Below are 23,076 nucleotides of genomic sequence, written 5' to 3'. Positions count from 1 at the left end.
TTTTGATTAAACAAGAAACCTATTTCATCTCTAAAATCTTGTCTGTTTCTGTAAAATGTTTAATAACATAACATAAAAAACACTGAATCTAAATCAAACATAAGCTCTGGGAGAAAATGAATCAGTCCATACCTCATTTTGTTCTGTTGTGGCATATTGAAATGCATTTTTAAAAACACTTGACAGAATTGTAACAAAGAACCAAATAAAAAAAAAAAAACTTGAATTACTGACAAAATTCATTGTCATGTTCATCATTTGTTTGAAAGCATTTCTGATGGTAATCTAATAACTATGGAGGAAGGAATAGAAAAAGAAAGTCTTTTAAATGTCATATACAAATCCACAAGATGTTTTTGTTGTAAGAAGATGTTTTGTTTTTAAGTGCAGTACTTTATGAATCTTGTTATGATCCACAATTTAAGTTGAACCCGGGGCTCATGGTCCATATTTAGGATCCAATTGCTTGCTTTGGTACAACAGCGTGATTTCAAGTTTGTGCTACTGTACATTTTGGGTACAGTTGTGCTCATAGGCAACCCTGATGTAGTGCTTCTGTGACCTGAAAGCCCAGGATGGGGGTCCAGGGGACGACCAGACTCTGCATGGTGACCAGTAACCTTCCCGAGTCCACTTCTTCAGGACCTGCTAGCAGATAGCTTGCCCCTAATGATGGAGAAATCATAGTAATTATTGTAATAGCGTTGATAAATGTATCTTAAACTACATTTACGATTATTTCATGTCACTGTCATTTATATATGTATATATTTCTTTTTTGCATTTTTGCCCATGTGTTGATAGGACATGAAATATTATTTCCCTAATTTCTATTTAACAGAAGACTTTTTCATAACATTTCTAAAAATAATAGTTATAATAACTAATTTCTAATAACTGATGTATTTGATCTTCGTCATGATGACAGTAAATAATACTTTATTAGATGTTTTTCAAGATACTAGAATTCAGCTTAAACTGCGATTTAAAGTTTTAACTAGGTTAATTAGGTGAGTTATGGTAATACGGCAAGTCATTGTATAACAATGGTTTGTTCTATAGAAAATCGAGAAAATAAATTGCTTAAAGGAGCTAATAATATTGATCTTAAAATGTGTTTTTAAAAAATTTAAAACTGCTTTTATTCTAGCCAAAATAAAACAAATAAATCTCTAGAAGAAAAAAATATTACGGCAAATACTGTGAAAAACTTCTTGCTCTGTTAAACACCATTGGGAAAATATTTGAAAAAGAAAAAAAAATTCACATGAGGGTTAATAATTCAACTGTACATTGACAGGAAGAGATCAGGAAAGGTAAGTAATAAACGTGCACAAAAGAGTCAAGCAAACATTTTGGCACACAATATTGTTCTTGGAGCTTTATTTGATTATACATAAACCACTGAAGTCACATGGAATGTTTTCAGAATGTTTTTGGTTCCTTTTCTTGGCTTTAAACGTCTCAGGACCATCACTGTCTATGGGTGATTAGAGAGCTCTTATGTTTGATCTAAAGTAGCTTCGTTTTTGTTCTAAAAACAAAGGCCTTTAGGGTTTGGAATGACATTAGGGTAAGTAATTAAAGGTGCAGTAGGTAATTGTCTTCAGAAACATTTTTATTGTGCAGGTTAAAGGTCAAGTTTTCAATTTAATAGGTAACATTTTACAGCATCGATAATGTAGATTTTTATTTAGTTTAAAAACAAAACATGAATAAATAAAAGAGAGAAGTTGCTTTTATATTCACATTGGTTCATTTTTGAGCAATAACAGTCTGTGACTCGCTCTCTATATTGTTTACCATGCTACTTTGAATATTCACTCTGAAATAGTATGTAAGTATGTCTTAGAAATAAGTCTAATTCTATAGACTTATAATAAATAACCTAATTCTAAAATAAGTGTAAATAACCGCAGGCCAACCACTAAGCATACATACAGTTGTCGCTTTAGGACAAAGTCGTAAGAGAGTGAGGCCAGTGATCCTTGCGTGCATGAAATATTGCACATTATCACAATTTTTGCTTGCTAACTACACAACTGAAAACATGCTAGATATAATACAGTTTTTCAGAATTGTAGAATCACCTACTGCACCTTTAATAACAGAATTTTCATTTTTGGGTGAATTAATCCTTTAAAGAGGTGGTCCAATTCTATTTCATGCATGCAGGGTTATCTAGAAAATTTATATTTAAGTATGGATCAAGTTTTAAAAAATTATTTGGACAAAACATAGATTTTTTATTTTACAAAAATCTTACTTGTAGGAGATAACAAATGTTCGCGATATTTTTTTCTATTGTGGCTATAAGAACTAAGTACTCTTAACACCCCACAGAGTCCCAAAATGTGTGCTTTTGGATGTGAGGAAAAGCTGATCTTGTTCAACCATAGTTAATTTAACATCATTCACACATACGTTGAATTACTTAAAGGGGACCTATTATGCAACTTTTTTGAGGAGTTTAAACACAATTGTGCAGCAACAGTGTGTGAATATAGCCAGCTTCTAATCATAAAAATGTATTGATTTTATTTTTTATAATCACACTTGATAAAAACAGTCTGCAGAAACACTTTGATTGACATTCTCCCTTTGTACGTGTCATCAGAGGAGGAAAGCCCTGCCCATTAGTGGCGATCTCGCCCTCATTGGCATAGGATGTTAGTCTTTTTTTAAATCAGGCACTATGCTGACACATAGGCATTTGTAGCTCCGCCCTCTTTATAAAAAAGCACAATCTAATTAGAATGTAATGCGAAAGTCACCCAAATTTCACAATTAAGATCAAATCTTAAAAGTGGCAGTTTGAAAGCATTATAAAACGTTATTTGTGGAGTATTTTTGAGTTAAAACTTCACAAAAACACTCTAGGGACATCAGAGACTTGATTTGAATCTTTTAAAAAGAGGGATAATAATAGGGATAATAATATAATAGGTCTCCTTTAAGATGAATCTTTAGGAGTTACTTGAAAATCACATAATTTTTAGAGTTTTTAATTACGTGACGCTGAAGCCACATTCACTGTTGTACCTGGGTTGAGGATGGGACAGGTGCAGCCACGGCTGGTCCAGGACAGCGGGTACAGAGTGTGTGTGCCCTGAGAAAGCGTCAGTTTTCCCGAACGGAAGACCTTTCTCACCTTCACCAGGACTACAGCATGTGTGCCTTTATCGTGAGCTGTCAGAACACTGGCTTTGATCACTGCAGTTACCAAATAACAGTCACTCATCAGTTATAAATGCCTGTTTAGATAGCAAATGCCAACTGAATCGATTAATAGCATTACGTATCATGAAAAAGCCTCACCGTATGCATGTTTCATCTTGCAAAGATCAGCCGCGCTTTTCAGCTTCTTTTCCTTACAGCTGCACTTCCCTATAGAGAAATGATGCTTAGCATTTTACAGTTTCTGTAGAGTCACATCTTGGTCAAGGAAATGATATTTTCCACGAATAAAATAAAGCATATTTCTGTTAAGCATTCATGATAAAAGATCTTAAACTCTCATAAATACAATGAGAAATAGTATTAGACATTTGAAATAGTATTAAAGTAAAAACAAATTGTATATTTTGATCAAAATAAATTGACAGCAGCACAATACATACTTTACCATTTCAAGTACCTAAAATAACAAAAATAATAGCATTAAAAATACTTAAATAATTAATTAGTAGTTTTTTTTTTACTTTCTACTCCTCAAATAATTGTTTTAGGTGAACAATTATTTTTATTATTTCAGTTTTTGTTTAATATAGAGGGGATGCAGCCTATGACTTTATCATAAAACAACCCGAATCCCCACCCAACTCCCAGGTAGAATTGTTCTATAGTAACAGAAGCTAAAAGATCGCTGTAAAAAAAAAAAAAAGAAGAATGTTAAACCAAATAAACAGTAGAAGTTAAGAAAGTACAAATAAATAACAATTGCATCATAAGATACATAAGGCACATATAAACAGAAATGCTGTAAATCAGAAGGTAGACATAAAAACATTGACAATATCAAAAGCTATAATACAGGATTTAACAGTTTTTGACTGAGCTGCATGTATGCGCGCTGTTGAAAGTTCCAAACAAATAATGTCCAGCTTAGATAGGCCCCATTTGCGTCTACTCAATATATGAGCAGGGATCTACTCCTCAAATAATTCAGAAATTATTACACAAGAAGCGTGGCTGTTATTTTAATTAATTAATTAATTGGTATGTTTGTGTGTTTGTTTGTTTGTTTGTTTGTTTGTTTAACCAGGAATGTCCCATTGAGATACAGTATCTCTTTTACCAGGGAGTCCTGGGGTTTGTTCTACTTACCTCGCTTAAATGATCTAAGATGATTTGGCAGATCCTGGATGTTTTAATCTTGATAACTGATCTCTGGCTAATTTGGTTCTTCAAACAATTTGCGAATCAGATTAAAATTTCTGGATGAACTGATCTGAGAGGACAGATCTATCGATCCTCGAAATCATGATCAGCAATGCAGCGATAGGCTGACGGCACAGCAGCGTAATGACATCATCTGATTAATTTTCAATTATCCGTGTGAGCAAAATTACATAAAATTAGCAGTAAATGGTATGTTAAATATGATACGCAATAACTTTACACGTTTGCTGTGAGCTGCAGGCTTTACACTCTCATGTGTCAAGAGTATTCATCATGTATTTCAATGCATATCAATGTATTTAGTTCTACATTTAGAGAAGATTTTTTTTATTATGGTAGCCAACGTCAACTCAAGTTTTCTCACCCGCATATTAGTGGTCAAAACAAGTGCATGACTGCATGAATTATTATCCCTTTTTACAAAAGTAGAATATTGTGCATGTACACGTTTGTATCTAAAAAGTTAATTTAAATACATTTTCTCTTTGAACCACCAGGTGGCAGTCTTTGTACTTTTATTTTGAAGTGCAGATTGCATAAGTTTTATTATTAATATATATATATATATATATATATATATATATATATATATATATATATATATATATATATATATATATATATATATATATATATATATATTTAACTTGAAGCATACTAAGAAAATGCAGATCGAGCTAACTCTGTGTGAAAAAATGACATCTTAAGTAAGAGTATATCTGCTGATCTGGTATTGTAAGTATTCGAACAGCACTCCAACAAATTTGATATATACTGTGGTAATTTACCAACTAAAGCTTTAAAAATGAAAACTAAAATATGTTGTTTTTTCCTTAACTGTAATGACGTTTATTCTGTCATTTTATTTAAATTACAGTGATGTGTGTGTGCACTTGAACCAGTGACAAATCTTAAGGCACTATGATAAACAATGTAGAATTATTATTATTATTTTTTGTAGTGATAATAAGAAATATGTTTTGACCACTAAATCACTTAAAACGGGAGTAAAGCAGAATAATACTAAATATATTATATTTTCAAATACATTACATAGCATAATAGTATATTTCATAATATTACAGTTTTCACTGTATTTATGATCAAGAATGAAGCCGTGGCGTGCTTTCCAGAACACACAAAAAATATTTTAACTCAAATATTTTAGTATACAATAATCATTCCATTACAGAAATGATTTGTTGCAGTACATTAACAATGTTGTTAAGACTAATTAAAGAAATGTCATGAAAAATAAACAATAAAAGCCCTAAAATATGTCTTACAATGTTTTATTTTCCTAATGTAAAATATTAATTTATGATTAAGATTTAATTATTCAATTAATAATTTAGTATGACTTATACACAGGTTTGTGGGATGACATTTGCAGTACATAATCATTCCGGCCTTACATTTGAAGGATTCACAAAAAAAAGTTCCCATGTTTCACACTAGTGTGGGTGGGATGTTTTGTGACTGTCTTCAGCTCACCTGTGAAGTACAGTGCAGAGACGGCCAGTTCTTTAGGCCAGGCCCTCTCGTCCTCTTGAGGTTTAAAGTGGGACAGTTCAGGAATTTTCCCACCAATTGGTACATTGTAAAGCCTGACACTGCCTTTGCTGTTTAAGGAAAATGATACGATAGCAAAAATCAATGGTATTGCAATGTAATTTAAGTCATTAATGCAACACACTGTACTGTAAGTCAGCGAGGTAAAAAAAACTTCATAATTATCACCATACTTTTCTTGTTGACTGTCTGATTACATTCAAAACTCATATTCATATAGCAGCCTTTAAAAATATGCATTGTAATTGAAATCTAAAGACATAAATTTATCAAAAGTGGATCTTTTCTTAACATTCAACTGAAAAAAAAGCCTATTATCTAAAAACTGACAGGTGCATAAAACTAAAAACCAGACATTTGGATAATCAACTCAACTCACACACATTCATTCATTCATTTTCTTGTCGGCGTAGTCCCATAATTAACCCGGGGTCGCCACAGCAGAATGAACCGCCAACTTATCCAGCACGTTTTTACGTAGCGGATGCCCTTCCAGCAGCAATCCATCTCTGGGAAACATCCACACACACTCATACACTATGGACAATTTAGCCTACCCAATTCACCTGTACCGCATTTCTTTGGGTTGTGGGGGAAACCAGAGCACCCGGAGAAAACCCACGCGGACGCAGGGAGAACATGCAAACTCCACACAGAAACACCAACTGAGCCGAGACACGAACCAGCGACCCAGCGACCTTCTTGCTGTGAGGCGACAGCACTACCTACTGCGCCACTGCGTCGCCAACTCACACACAGTCTTATATAATTTACAATCAAAACAGTTCAACATTTAGTTTGTGTCTGCATAAGTCTGACCTGTCGAGACAGTGACCTGTGATGGGGTCGCAGGTCAAAGGGCACACACAAGGTTTGCAGCCCTCCTCTCCAAAGCCCCAGTGTCCCGGCAGACAGTGGCTACAGGTGGTTCCTCCCACACCAGGCTTACAGTGGCACTGTCCGCTTCTAGGATGGCACCATGGCATCTCGTCAGCAGAATGCACAAGAACTGAACCAGCTGGGTCACACCAACATCCTGCAATAGCAAAAATAAAAACAACATTGGTCAATTTCCTGTTAATTAACTCTTACTGCTACTTTTGAGTCGCTTTAGTAGACTGTGTTATGATGCCACCACTAGGAGGCAATAACAGACTCAAATAAAGGAATGCAAAGATAATCATCTTAATACTAATAAACGATTTTAATGTTCGTGTTCATGTTGTCATTATGCTTAGGTTTAATAGGTGGTTGCTAGGGTGTTGTTTTGTGGTTTCTCATATTGTATCATTCAATAAAAGATAATGGTCACCGGTTAGCCAACATACATTCAAACATAACCACACACCACATACACACACACACATATATATACATACACATACATATACAGTTAAAGTCAGAATTATTAGCCCCTTTTTGATTTTTTTTTCTTTTTTAAATAACTCCCAAATGATTTTTAACAGAGCAAGGACATTTTCACAGTATGTCAGATAATATTTTTTCTTCTGGAGAAAGTCTTATTTGTTTTATTTCGGCTAGAATAAAAGCAGTTTTTAATTTTTTTAAAAACATTTTTGGGACAAAATTATTAGCCCCTATAAGCTATTTTTTTTTCTGACTGTCTACAGAACACAACACCATCATACAATGACTTGCCTAATTACCTGCCTAGTTCACCTTATTAACCTAGTTAAGCCTTTAAATGTCACTTTAAGCTGTATAGAAGTGTCTTAAAAAATATCTAGTCAAATATTATTTACTGTCATCATGGCAACGATAAAATAAATCAGTTATTAGAAATGAGTTATTAAAACTATTATGCTTGGAAATGTGTTGAAAAAAATCTGCCCTCCATTAAACAGAAATTGGGGAAAAAATAAACAGGGGTGCTAATAATTCAGGGGGGCTAATAATTCTGACTTCAACTGTATGTATATAACACAAGATGGGGACAGAGGCCACATAATGAGTCCTATTACAGCTAAACAAATCATTATAAATCAGTTAAGTGACATTTTAAGTCGATCTCTCTCTTTTGTATGTTTGCTTAGTTTTGGCTTTTTTGGGGTTAATTATTGTGATCTCCCGAATGCAACAAAGAAATAATGGGAAATCATGGCATTTCATTTCATGCCGTTCAGCCTAATAATCTTAAAATGTAAGCAAAAATCACCTGTTTTGTCACACTATATATATTACGCTAGAGCAGGGGTTTCCAAACTTTTCAGCCTGCGACCCCCAAAATGACAATGCCAGTGACTCGTGACCCCCAATATCCTGGCTATGAATACAGAAACCTTGCTTGCAATGTCACACACACACCAATACACCCAGGGATTTTCTTCGTTTAATGTCAGTGCTGTAAATGGGCCAGAAACTTTAACCTGGTGTTTTAAAATCAATCTGCTGCATCTGACGCTATTGCTGTGTCTTTAATATAATGTAATTACCACTGTGGTCGCAATCCAATAGAACTAGTAACTATAAGCTACTAGTAACTATATAGTAATTATAAACGACTATATTTTTTCTCTTCTGTAGGTTATGGATAAAATATGGTCATTCTTATATGATTTATTAATAATAAATAGATTTTTTTTTAAATCGCCAGGCGACCCCCCTTCATTGTCCCGCGACCCCTCGAGGGGTCCCGACCCCCACTTTGAGAACCCCTGCGCTAGAGCATCATTCATATACCAGCTCTAAAGTGACATTAGTGAATGAGCAACGGTTTCTGCTGTTCTGACGTTCAGCTGCAGATGTGTATGAATGGCGGAGGAAAGTAGTTCCTCCTACAAAAAGGGTGTTTGATTCTCTATTTTATATACACGATTAAGCCATCAAACTATTATATAAATGCACGAGTAGCAGTGCGATTTGACTGTATATCGTCACTGGTGGGGGGCACTAAAGGAAGTCACACACTGGTTTCACCACTCGGCGCTGCAACACGGCAACCGCATGACAGTATCACACACCAGACACGCACATTCGCAAGCAATTTAAAATGAAACTATTCAGATAGCGCTCTCAGAAATATAAACAGTGTCCTGAGTCGTGGCTGGGCGCTGCAGACAGCCGCCGACTTGCAGTGCCAGTGTGTGTACCCTGATAGAAACCTATGTTTAGAATTCTAAAATGCATGGCGCGGCATGGTGCTACATGTTGTGTCGCTGAGTGGCGCTTCTGGTGTGTGACCCCCTTAAGGCACTCTGCCTGCGACTTCGAGCCAACGCACGGCTCCCAACAGTGCCGATATTCAGCCATATCGCACTGCTACTCATATATATATATATATATGTATATATTTTCTTAAAAAAGAGAATAAAAGTGAGATGCACCAATAAAATGTTAAAAGTTTAATATTTCAAATAAATACATTTTATATTTCAATTAAATGCTGTCCCTTTGAGCTTTCTATTCATCAATGTGTTCTGGGAAGAAAAACATTTCAGTTTTTAAAAAAAATATTAAGCAGCATGTTTTTTGAGCACCAAATAAAAACTATGAATTGAAAGGTTTATTTTTGTAAAGGTTTGAAAAGGATTATTTTTTTAGAGTAGTATTACAGAAATATGCACCAATTAATCATTCACAATTGCTCCAGGAATGTGTGTTCACTGAATAAACAAAGCCATTTTTGTTTCAATTAGCCATGCACTGATAAATATGGCAACAGCCAGTTTTAGCCAGAAAAACAATAATTAACAACACTAAAAAATCTTAATTTAATCCTCATTTAGTTATTGACCCTTATGGTTCTTGACAGTTACTCTGAAACCACTAGTTTAAATGAAGACAGCAATATTTAATTAGCTCTTCTTATTTAAAATGTGGCATAAATCATCATTGATTTAAAACTTGGTATAAAAGGCAGAACCACACTATCAGTATTTGCAATTAGCTGAAAGTGCAGTTTCATTTATAGCGCATGTCTTTAAACTGTGGGGGAAACTGGAACAACTGGAGGAAACCCAGGCAAACAGTAGGAGAACATGCAAACTCCACACAAAAATGCCAACTGGCCCAGCCGGGAACCAGCAACCTGCCTTTAAGTTCTGTTGTTTGTGAGTGTCTTACGTGTGCAAGCATGCGGGGAGTTGAGAGGTCTGGCAGGGTGGCGGTGGTATCCCGTACGGCAGCGCTGGCACCGGCGGCCCACAGTGTTGTGCTGGCAGTGGTCACAGACACCCCCGCTGATGCCCCCTGTGGACAACCACACTCGCTGGGAGAAATGACAGCTCTCTGAGTGCCCGTGACATTCACACTCTTTAACAACACAACAAAAGAGAGGCAGAGAGAGAGAAAGAGGCTATGGGTGAATCAATCATTAAAGAAACACGAGAAGCAACCGTTATGCAAAATCCTGTTCATTGCATTTTAGAGCTTTTAATAATTCAAAATAGTCCTTACAACTCCTCTTTTAAACCCTGATGCGCATCCAGCCGTTTGATTCTCAATACATTATAAATATTGCATAATAAAATAAAGATTTTTTTAGACAAAGGATACTTTTTTCTTTGAAATATATTAATTATATATTATTATAATAATTAAAATATAATAATATATAATTTAATATATATTAGTTGTATTATTGTATTAACTGTATATATTATTATGAAAATAAAATATATAATATGCATAGTATACATAATATATCCCTATTATATTTAATATATTATATTATGTATAATAAATAACACAATTATAAATAGTTATAAAGTTATTAATGATAATTAAATAGCACTACTGTGATAAAATTAATAATGCAATTAAGCAAATTATATTTTGTGTTTATTTTAAGGTATAATTTGAGATGCAAATCCTCAAATTCATATAATAAATAATTATAATAAATATGTAATTACAATTATAAACCTATAAAAATAATAGTAATAGTGAAAATAACATTTAAATTGCTGTAATTTGTTTAAAATATTAAAATATGTTTAATTGAAGCTGTAATTAGACAAAGAAATCCTCTAAATCATAAAATCATGTTGGATATTATTAGAGGCTCCCAGGATGCTGTTTATTTCAATGCTAATGCGTTGAGTCATTTTTAGTGTGTCTACTGCAGTTTCCAGGTCATTCCTGGGTCACTGCATCCAAACACAATATCCTGTCGTTCTAAAACATGCAACGGATCTCACCTGCATTAAAGCGCCACTAATTACGACATGATAAAAAGATTGAAACACCTTTCATAACACCATTTCCTTTCTATTTTGACGGATAACTGGTATTTGGGCTACAGTAACTGCACTCACTCTGGCATGAGTTGCTCTCTCCGCTGCTTCCGTTGGCTGCTCTCCAGGGCTTGTCGTTGTAGAGCAAGGCGCACCTCTCGCAGTGATCGCCCGCTGTGTGATGGGCACACACACACTTCCCTGACACCTGCGCACCAGAGGAATAATTCACTGTCAGTCGCTGCCCATTCAAGCCTTACAAAGTCTTATGGAAATACGTATAATAGGCCACTTCCTTTTCTCCTAAATATCTGGAGAGTGCACATTCATCCTCAAAAAAAGGGAATTATTAAAAGTTATACCATGTCAGTTAATGGACGGCGACTGGAGACAGTTCATGCAGCAAAAATGAATAAAACAGATAAAATAAATGAAATACAAATATTATTATAATAATTTTAAATAACAGCGGTAAAATTACAAATTATTTAGGAAATTTTGTTTTTTTGTTTGGGTTTTAAATGTTTAACCATAGATCTTTTTATTTTGAAAGAAAACCAAAGATAGTCTTTCTGAAAAGCTTTTTTGTTGACAACAGATGTACAAATAATGAGTTTCATTACAAACCAGGGAGGATGTTTGTCGCATGTTTCATTTTCAAAAGCAAATTTTAAGCATCTTAAGCTGCACAAACTGAAACAAGCTTGTGTCAGAAAATCACAGTGCTGCGCTTCAGAGTACATGTTTACATAATTTATTTAATTTGCTAAATCCACTTAGCCATTTCACATTCTTTCGCACTGAATTCAAAAAGTCAATTGGTGAGTAACACTCTCTTCTTCATACTTGAGTTCAGAGTCTACATTTAAGAGAGGGGTCTGGATGCAAACATGATGCAGAGCAATCTGAGCCGCATCCAGTGCTTTTTAATGCACTCACCTAACTCCAGCCCTAACTCGACCTGTCACAGTAAAACTAGCCTAGAGTGTCTTCTGCTGGTAAACCTAGCCTAGAGCAGCATCTGCTGGTAAAACTAGCCTAGAGCATCATCTACTGATAAAACTAGCCTAGAGCAGCATCTACTAATAAAACTAGCCTAGAGCAGCATCTGCTGGTAAAACTAGCCTAGAGCAGCATCTGCTGGTAAAACTAGCCTAGAGCGTCATCTACTGATAAAACTAGCCTAGAGCAGCATCTGCTGGTAAAATTAGCCTTGAGCAGCATCTGCTGGTAAAACTAGCCTAGAGCATCATCTACTGATAAAACTAGCCTAGAGCAGCATCTGCTGGTAAAACTAGCCTAGAGCAGCATCTGCTGGTAAAATTAGCCTTGATCAGCATCTACTGGTAAAACTAGCCTAGAGCGTCAACTACTGATAAAACTAGTCTACAGCGGCACTACTGGTAAAACTAGCCTAGAGCGTCATCTGCTGGTAAAACTAGCCTAGATCAGCATCTGCTGGTAAAACTAGCTTAGAGCGCCATCTGCTGGTAAAACGAGCCTAGAGCTGCATCTGCTGGTAAAACTAGCCTAGAGTGGCATCTACTAGTAAAACTAGTCTAGAGCAGCATCTACAGTTGAAACTAGCCTAGAGTGGCATCTTCTGGTAAAACTTGCCTAGAGCAGCATCTGTTGTTAAAAACTAAGCTCAGAATCAATTCAAGAGAGAATAGCGATGCATTCAGAAAATCCCAAAAATGACTTTTCAAACTATTTTTTGCCAAAGCTGTAGTCTTTCTCTGGGCATTTACACTATGCCATTTTTAACTAAACTGACCTAAACAACCAAAACATTGTAGATTTCAGCCGTTTACATCCTAACTGTAATTTTGTGAAAACCATGATATATTTTGTGCAAGTGCATTATGTGTCTATAATCTATCTAATCTATAATCTATAGACAAATCTAAAACAATAACATCTGACTGCAGTAACATTGCTAAATACTGGCCAGTTATGCATACTGAAACACAATTTTTTGACAATGGTGATAGTTTTTACAGGTGGCAGCTGTTTATCCCAAAAAATCACTAACTAAATGATCACTTACCACATTACTCTGCTGCAAACTGTCCTGTCCTTCATTTTCAGGAAGACAATGTTCAGCATGGCCATGACACAAACACGTGCCTTTAGCCAGAAGAGAGTACACAGCAAATGGAGCTGAATCCAGAGGATCAGAACTGGGTATGGGAGCTTTTAGTGACCTGCTGGGAACTGTAGGTAAAAAAGATGGGTTTGACTGTTCTGGGATGCTACGTTGGCCCTTCGAGATGGGACACTGCTGAGATTTTAAAAGCTGTATTCGTAAGTTTGTCACTGTCAGACGGGACAGTGCCTGAGGACTGTAGGGGTCAACAATCCCACTTCCCAATCCTATGGATCGAAATATGACCTAGAAAGAAATCAGAAACAAATTATTATGCATTTTAATTTTTAAGAAGCAATGATATTAGGTTTTATCACTGTTTAACCTTATAAAGCCTACATAATGAAAGCTTTTGATTGAGATCTCAATCAGAACTGCCGCTCATTGGAAATATTTTCTTGAAAATTCTCAAGACAGCAGCACTATATACTACTAGCACAGCCATTTGAAAACTACAGTAAAGTTAGATATCACTGCATTTAGTGAGGTATCTGAGTACAAGACACTGAATATTTATGTTTCACATTTTTACACTGCATTTGCTCTTTACAATCCTAATTTATTCACAACATTGTGCAAAAGAATAAATACACCCTTATTTACAACAAACATAAACTCCCTTTGGGTAGAGCTGTGCACAACTGTAGACAATTACAGTACATATTGAACCTGAACCTGCAATATACACTGGTCTGTAAATCATTCATCAAATTGTTCAATTTTAAAGACATTTTCAGAAAAATAAAGATTTAATTTATTTTTTATTTTTTTATAAAGGACTGTTAGTTTTATATGGAAGGACTATTCAGCATTTACAAGTTTAGTTCATTTTGACTGACATGACATTAGCAAATGATAATGTTATAAAAAGCAGAGAGTTGTATGAAAGCAATTGATGCATGTCCGAAAGCATTTGCAATTTGTTGAATGGAATGAGAAACTGCTACTAGGATGTGCACAAATGACTAATTGTTTTGAGAAATGCATGACCTGTTGTGCAAATGTAAATGGTGTTGTGAGAACTGCACCAAAGCGACGGAGAAAAACTGTAAGTCACCTTTCATCTCCATCCTGATGCTTGGTTTAAACATGCAGCAGATCATCTTGACCATGTCTACATAACTGAATGCATTGAGTTGCTGCCATGTGATTGGCTGATTAGAAATTTCCGTTAACAAGCAGTTGGACAGGCGTACCTAATAAAGTGGCCAGTGAGTGAATATATTTATATAGAAATGGGTTTAATTTACAAATATGGAATTCTATCATTATATAAATCATTATCAGGATATGAGATGACTTATATTGTGATTTGATATTTTTCTCATATAGCCCAGCCATAATAAGCGTGCAACATTTAAAAAGTTAAAAAACAGAAGAATGTTGTGTGCTGCTTTAGAGACAGTATTTCCGTCCTCACCTCTCCTCGGCTGCAAGGAAGTGCACTGGAATATCTTGAAGTGCAGACAGCTCCTGATTGACTTACATCATCAGGAAGCCCGAACATCTCAGTGCAGTTCCTGGCAAACAGCTTTAGTGTCTCCCAGGTCTGGCCAAAGTCCTGCGAGCGCTCCAACCTCATAGCAGCAGGACGTGGAGAACAGAACAACATCACAACGTGACTCATGCAGAAACGTGTCTCCAAGTCGAGACGGATTTCTTCCTGTTCTCCACTGGCCGCTGTTGAGCCCCACCAGGTATCTGGATGAGTGAACGGGTCATCGGCCATGAGGGCAGGAGGATGAAGCTCTGCTTGACAGCGTGGCTGAGTCGGCAGGCAGGAGGAGCTATTAGTGCAGCAGCTAGTCAGCGTGAACAGGGTCCTGCCACTGGCCAAGTTGCCCATAGGAGGGCTGCAAGCACGGCCGACACATCTGGACTCTGTGGAAAAGTGGAAAAATGCACATGCGCTCAAACAAACAATACTTTCATGCTGATGAAATGAAATGAAATGAAATGAACCGTTTGTGAGCGCTGAACTCCTGTAAACATGGCAGTCAGGTTCTGGCATGTCACAGTGCAATGTTTGACAACCTGAGCCTTTAATGAAGCTCACAGTAGGGCTTTCACAGAACCAGAAGCTGTGGCATTTCTACTGCAAAGATCATAGCACTGCAGCAATTGTTATTTATGATGAGAAGAGAGAGAAAGTTTAATAGACAGACGGACGGACGGACGGACGGGCGGGCGGGCGGGCGGGCGGGCGGGCAGGCAGGCAGGCAGGCAGGCAGGCAGGCAGGCAGGCAGGCAGTCAGACAGACAGACAGACAGACAGACAGACAGACAGACAGACAGACAGACAGACAGATAGATAGATAGATAGATAGACTGGCAGACAGACAGACAGACAGATAGACAGACAGTTAGATAGATAGATAGATAGATAGATAGATAGATAGATAGATAGATAGATAGATAGATAGATAGATAGATAGATAGATAGATAGATAGATAGATAGATAGATAGATAGATAGATAAAAAGACAGACAGACAGGCAGGCAGGCAGGCAGGCAGGCAGACAGACAGACAGATAGAGACAGACAGACAGACAGACAGGCAGGCAGGCAGGCAGGCAGGCAGGCAGGCAGGCAGGCAGACAGACAGACAGATAGACAGATAGATAGATAGATAGATAGATAGATAGATAGATAGATAGATAGATAGATAGATAGATAGATAGATAGATAGATAGATAGATAGACTGGCAGACAGACAGACAGACAGATAGACAGACAGTTAGATAGATAGATAGATAGATAGATAGATAGATAGATAGATAGATAGATAGATAGATAGATAGATAGATAGATAGATAGATAGATAGATAGATAGATAGATAGATAAAAAGACAGACAGACAGAAAGATAGATAGATAGATAGATAGATAGATAGATAGATAGATAGATAGATAGATAGATAGATAGATAGATAGATAGATAGATAGATAGATAGATAGATAGATAGATAAAAAGACAGACAGACAGGCAGGCAGGCAGGCAGGCAGGCAGACAGACAGACAGATAGAGACAGACAGACAGACAGACAGACAGGCAGGCAGGCAGGCAGGCAGGCAGGCAGACAGATAGACAGATAGATAGATAGATAGATAGATAGATAGATAGATAGATAGATAGATAGATAGATAGATAGATAGATAGATAGATAAAAAGACAGACAGACAGACAGACAGACAGACAGACAGACAGACAGACAGACAGATAGACAGATAGATAGATAGATAGATAGATAGATAGATAGATAGATAGATAGATAGATAGATAGATAGATAGATAAAAAGACAGACAGACAGACAGACAGACAGACAGATAGACAGATAGATAGATAGATAGATAGATAGATAGATAGATAGATAGATAGATAGATAGATAGATAGATAGATAGATAGATAGATAGATAGATAGATAGATAGATGGATGAATAATATCTGACCTGTGAAGTTTAGAAATCCAGGAAATAAGACCATTGCACATATCAGAATCACCATCACAAACCGAGGACTCCAGCGTTGTTTCATGTTTAGCAGTCTGGACGCCAACGCAGGTTATCCATTGTCAGAACAGATGCCTGTCCCAATGCATGGTCAGTTGAGTTCGGAGAGGTCTCCTTTACTGTCTGTTTGGAAACAGAGTTTGCATGAAATCCGCTGACTCCCTATAATCCATTTCCACAGCCAGTCAGGATGAAAAACACTACTTCTGGTGATGATCTTGAATGCACCTGTCCAAACGGCACGCGCACTTCTTTCACTTCACATTCTTGCTTTTTCGCATTCAGAGGAAGAGTTAACTAGTGTATCTTAGCCATGGCAGTGCCTTCAAACTCAAGGCAACACGTAGGTCACTAACAGTTGCTGGCAATGCCCAATGCGCCGCGCAGATTCCGCTTCAAAGCAGCACAGATGAATGACTGATCCACTGGCCTGAATCTGAAGGGTTCAAGAGATTGAAAAGAGCTCTCTAGTGCCACACAGTGGAATTGTGCATTACTGCAGTTCTCTGCCTACATCAAGATCAAAAGTCTACTTAAATACATTTTTGTTCGCTGAATGTGTGTTTTTTCAGTATAATGATTCACGCCACTAAACTAAACATCCATTATTTGAGAGGGGATTTCTGTGACATGAAATGTAGCCTATGACTAATACTGACGCTAACTTACTGACAGGAAAACAAAGTAACTCATGTCTTTTACACATTTCTGTGTAGCTTAAATACATAAATAATGTCTTTTAAAATACGAATATGAGGAAGTCGAATGTGTTTAAAACGCAAAACGGCAAATGTTTCTTGGCTTGTCACACCCACTTATTAATTAACTTGACGTCACAAGAAACTCGTAAATTATTCATCATATGCTTCATTTAAATCAGCGAAATTTGACCAAAAATCCATTAGTCATCATAATTACGTTCGATATTTATATTGTAAAATAGTTGTCAAACATTTAATATTTGTACGTTATTTTTTGGACCCTGTCTTTGGTCTTACCTCACACTGTTTGGCCGCTAAAACTGTAACATCAACATGAAACAGTAAGCTCCGCCTTCTTTAATCTGATCTGATAATTTATTTATTTATTTATTGGTTGATTTTTATTGATTTTTATTAATACATTTTAATTTTATTTATTTTACGTTTACAATGTATTTATTTATTTATTTGTTTGTTTGCTTGTTTATTTATTTATTTAATGAATTAATTTTTATTTTATTTATTTTATTTTTAAATGTATTTATTTAGTTCAAATTGTATTTATTTATTTATTTTTAATAATTTTTATTATTTTATTTTTACAATGTGTTTATTTATTTTTATTAATTGATTTTTATTTTATTATTTTATTTTTACAATTTATTTTATTTAATTATTTTTTTATTTCATTTATTTTATGTTTTATATGTATTTATTTAGTTTTTCTATTTATTTTATTTTATTATTTTTAATTAATTTGTTTTTGTTTATTTATTTATTTATTTTTTTACAATTAATTAAAGTTTTTATATATTTCTTATTTATTTATATATATTTTAAATTTTTTTTATTTGTTTTAGATTTAGGTTTACTTTCTTCAGGGTTTTTTGCTTGGTGATTCTACAGGTGGGCGAGTTAAGACAGATTTGCTGAGGCCTGAGAACAAAGTTAATGTGATCCAGCCACACTGAGAATTCCAGATAACGTAGCCTATATGTACCTTACACCAGCACCAAAACCCGCTCTCCTTAATGAGGTGAGACATGTATCTTTATGTGCCTTTCCTCCTGGTTATGAACAACAGTAGTTCTTTGGGTGCCTTTGATGTTTTACTGTATGAAAGGAAACTTGAAATGCAAGCACAAAAATATGTATGAACTCCTATGGCTACTGTAGATATGTTGTGACTTGAAAAAATACAGTATGAATGCTTTTATTTGATGAAATCAGAACTCTTACTGACATTTATGCTTTTAAAATGAGGAGGTTGAGTATGTTTTGAAAGATTTTACATGCACAGTAATTCTCTGAGCTGAAAAGTCATTAAGGCGAGATGAAGATTTAAAGATAAAAAAGTTGACATACTTTGAAATGATGAGAAGGCTTTACTGATTATGTGCTTGTCTATGTAAATTAGACATTAAATATATATGGGGCGACGCAGTGGTGCAGTGGGCTTGCCTCACAGCAAGAAAGTTGCTGGGTCGCTGGTTCGATCCTCAGCTCAGTTGGCATTTATGTGTGGAGTTTGCATGTTCTCCCTGCGTTCGTGTGGGTCTCCTCCGGGTGCTCCGGTTTCCCCCACAGTCCAAAGACGTGTGGCCCAGCTGAATTGGGTAGGCTAAATTGTCCGTAGTGTATGAGTGTATGTTTCCCAGAGATGGGTTGTGGCTGGAAGGGCATCCGCTGCGTAAAAACTTGCTGGATAAAAATCACCAGTATCTTCCTTTGTTCCTTCCTTTGTTTGTTTGTTATTTCATTTAATCGTTCCTTCACTTGTTCTTTCGTTCGTTAGTTCCTTCATTCCTTTGTTCATTCATTCCTCCCTTCATTTATTCTTTCCTTTCTTTCTTCGTTCTTTTGTTTGTTCTTGTTCCTTCCTTTATTCTTTCCTTCCCTTCTTTGTTCTATCATTCCTTTCTTCTTTCCACCATTCCGTCATTTGTTTCTGCTTTTACTCCTTCATTTCTTTCTTCTATCCTTCCCACCTTCCCTTGTTCCATCGTTCCTTTCTTCATTCCTTCATTTGTTCCTTCGTTCCTTTCTTCATTCAGTTCTCAATCTGTTTCTTTCTTTGTTCCTTCTATCCTTCACTGTAAACGATTTCTTGTTAAATTAACAGTAAGTTACTGGCAACAATTATCCAGTAGCTGCTGTATTTCATAAAACAGTAACATTACTGTAATACTTATTACATTAGTATTACATTTACAGTAAAATGTAATACATCATTTTACTGTTGTTGATTTTTACTGTAACACCAATTACAGTAGTGATACACATACTGCAAAACTGAAAACAGTATTTTATTGTACATTTTTACCATGAAGAACTACGGTATTTTAACGTTACTTTCATTATTACTGTATAGTATTTTACAGTTATTAAATGTTATTTTATTTTATTTAATAGTGCTACTTTATAATGGGTAAAAATGTTCAAAAATTGCACAAGTGTTATTTTAACTGTTCAAGAAATACTAGAAAAATAAAGAAACTGAAACTTTAACTTCACAATAAAGGTTTATTGTGTAAACCATGCTAAAACAGTAGCAATTATTCAATATAACAAAGCAACAGAACACTAATAAACAATTGATCATTAAAACCAGTCAACAATAAATGCATCAAAAATTATTACAATTTTAAAAACAGGTGAAAATACTGCTACAAGACAGGAAATGATGAAGGCCAAATGATGTGGAAAGGGACAGTGAAAAAGGGCAGCAGCACTTCTGATGGTCCTGCAAAAATGACAAGCAAAATCAATCACTGAAGTAAAAACTAATCATCCCTCAAACCATTTAATTCATTCAGAAACGAAACACTGCACTGTTGTTTATATATATATATATATATATATATATATATATATATATATATATATATATATATATATATATATATATATATATATATATATATATAACAGTTATAATATATATAACTGTTTTTTTAATTGTTTTTGTTGGTGAAATACAGTTTGTTGTCAATTCACAATTACACTAACGTTAATGGGGAAAAGATCAGCGGGCATTGTTCTTGAAGATCGCTAGTCAGGTGTCCACACAGGTGTGTAAAAAATAAAGTCTCATCTTAACTTAATGTCCGACTCTGTATAGCTCGAATATCTGATTCCATGATCACACTACTAGTGCTTCCACGGATTTAAGAGGGGTAAACACAGTTCATTCTCACTTTAAGAGGCTACATATTTAAAATTAAATAAATAAAAATAATCTAATTTAACGTGACTAATGTTAATTAAATACTTTTAGGCTTTTAACACGTATAAATCCACTTCTAACTTACAGATATGATTGCGTTAGAGAACATAAAAGCTGTGGGTGATTTTTTTTTTAAATAATGCTAATGATGAGTTACTGATATTTTGGTTTGCATAAAACAAAGTAATCACTAAGCATTCGTTTTTGGCAAAATCTGCAGAGAGGCTCAGCGACACGAGGAAATGTGAGAAAAGTTGAGTAGAGAACTAAAGAGCAGTCTAGCCTACTTCATGAAATGTTTGTGGTAATATTCTGCTGTCAATTCGTATTACTGTATTTTAATATGCAGCAGTGATGGCATGTCAGCGAGACAAATAAACATTTTATCGAGTCATTTCATACAATTTATTTATTTATTTATTTTTTATACAAACCCTCTAGTGACATTTCCTCAAACTAAATCATCATAACGTTACTGTGCACAGCATCAGTAAAACGTTGAGAATAATTTAAATACTTAATTTTTTAAAACAGTCACTGCTGATTAGAAACTAACATTAAAGCTAAGCTTAAAGAAATCCTGTATGCATGACAATATAAAGATGTATTACTCACTGATGTCGAAGCACTTCCAGGTCATCAGAGATGTAGACAGGACAGAATATGTGCTATCAAATGAGCTCTTGTGCAGCCTTTGTTGGACATCCAGGTAGTATGTTCACCCACACTGTAAGAAACAAAAACAGAAACAATTTATTAAAATGTGAGGGATAGTAAACATGTTTGGTCTACAGAGAGAAGAAAATGTTTACTTTAAGCATTGATCCTAATGAATCTATTTCTCAACTACATTTACCCTTATCACGGAAACAGCATTTATGAGCTTTTAGACCAGGGGTGCTCAACCTTGTTTGCTTTAAATTAGAATTAAAACAATAAATCTCTATGTCAAATAAAATACTTCAGATCTAAATAAAGCAGGTGCTTTTACCTAAAGGTTCCTTCCCTCCAGTTAGTTTGGCTGCAAATCCCTCCACATCTGTGCTTTATTCGGTTCTTGTCTTAAGAGTAACTGGTGTCACATTCCAGGTTCATCACAATCTGAGCTAGAAAGACAATATGGCAAAAGACAAGACATATATAAATAAGTCTCCGAATAAAATATTTAAAAGGATAGTTTACTTTTTTGCCACCATTACTCCATGTGTTTTAAATCCGTTTAAATTTCTGTTAAACACTAAAGCAGATATTTTAAAGAATGTTAGTAACCAGTAACTATTGACATCCATATTTGAACCAAATTTCTTTAAAAAATACGAGTTTGTGTTCAACGGAACAAATTAAATGTATAACTATTTTGAAACAAGTGGAGGAGTCCAAAGATGCTATTATTTTCATTTTGGGGTGAACTGTCCCTTCAATTCAAGTGTCAAGCAATAGTCATAAAAACTGATGTGTCGCTTGAGGAAAACTAAATCAAGTACTTTCTTTGAACAAGCAGAATCATTATGCCATTGTATTCAGTGATTCTCTTTTACATTTTCCCACTATAAAACGATAGCTTCAACATGCAATCCATGTTAACACAAAAATGAATAGCATAAAATAACATATTGAACTAAACTTACAGTTTCCAGGCTGTTTGAAAACAAACAAACACATACGCCCAGTAAAATTGCTAATAAACACAAAGACAACAGTTATAGAAAAAAATGTTTGTCTAATATTTACTCAGCACTTGGTAGGCAAATAGCCTAGCCGTGGCTGTTTTAACACCAGATTTTTTTATCTTAGGAACTGCTGGAAGAAGAAAAAGAGGTTGTACATGAAACTCCTCACAACAAATCTGTGAACAACTTGACATTTAAAAATCTAATCAAAATGAGGAAGACATCAACATTACCTTGAATAATCAAGTGAGGAGTGATTGGTTGCATCAGTTTTTCAACATCAATTACTGTAGCTGAAAAACAGATAAATATAATAAGAGTAAAATAAGACTTAACATTAATTAATCTAAATCTATGGTACAACCATACCAATCTGTATGGGGTTAAAATACATTTGTACAAAAATCATTCCCTGACCCTATCAATTTCTCTTAGAATAGGATGGATATATATATATATATATATATATATATATATATATATATATATATATATATATATATATATAGTGATAATGACTTTGGCTTATATCTGTGTACTCAGAGCGTATTCTCACCTCAGGTACACCTGAACACCAAAAATTAAATGTACAATTAATGACACACTATACATCAAGCTCATTGACATTATTGAGAAATAGACAATTAATAT

General features: G+C 35.0%; 1 protein-coding gene and 1 long non-coding RNA gene across 5 annotated transcripts; both read right to left on the bottom strand.

Annotated features, from left to right (window-relative positions):
• Window positions 1–27: 27 nt before the first annotated feature.
• On the bottom strand, window positions 28–17,893 carry si:dkey-202e22.2. Of its 3 annotated transcripts, none has more exons than XM_073916939.1 (11): window positions 17,827–17,893; window positions 16,769–16,951; window positions 14,738–15,198; window positions 13,219–13,563; window positions 11,250–11,376; window positions 10,057–10,245; window positions 6,793–7,009; window positions 5,896–6,023; window positions 3,319–3,387; window positions 3,043–3,213; window positions 28–666 (listed from the first exon to the last, which is right to left on the bottom strand). In XM_073916939.1, exons 2-11 carry the CDS (start codon window positions 16,851–16,853, stop codon window positions 530–532), a joined length of 1,929 nt encoding a protein of 642 aa, XP_073773040.1. In that variant the 5' UTR covers window positions 16,854–16,951; window positions 17,827–17,893; the 3' UTR covers window positions 28–529. The 3 variants fall into 3 exon arrangements, with proteins under 3 accessions (XP_073773040.1, XP_073773041.1, XP_021335550.2); XM_073916940.1 differs by having other exon boundaries at window positions 17,810–17,862; XM_021479875.3 differs by lacking the exon at window positions 17,827–17,893 and having other exon boundaries at window positions 16,769–17,247.
• Window positions 17,894–20,030: 2,137 nt separating this feature from the next.
• On the bottom strand, window positions 20,031–22,865 carry LOC137496718 (uncharacterized). Of its 2 annotated transcripts, none has more exons than XR_011017271.2 (4): window positions 22,659–22,865; window positions 21,747–21,861; window positions 21,371–21,482; window positions 20,031–20,272 (listed from the first exon to the last, which is right to left on the bottom strand). It is a non-coding gene; the product is annotated as an uncharacterized lncRNA (long non-coding RNA). The 2 variants fall into 2 exon arrangements; XR_011017270.2 differs by lacking the exon at window positions 22,659–22,865 and adding an exon at window positions 22,487–22,656 and having other exon boundaries at window positions 20,036–20,272.
• Between the last annotated feature and the right edge of the window lie 211 nt (window positions 22,866–23,076).

The sequence above is a fragment of the Danio rerio genome, chromosome 11 (genome assembly GCF_049306965.1).
Source record: "Danio rerio strain Tuebingen ecotype United States chromosome 11, GRCz12tu, whole genome shotgun sequence".
Lineage (NCBI taxonomy): Eukaryota > Metazoa > Chordata > Actinopteri > Cypriniformes > Danionidae > Danio > Danio rerio.
Note: the sequence above shows the minus strand (reverse complement) of the source record. Positions and strands in the feature narration are given on the sequence as shown.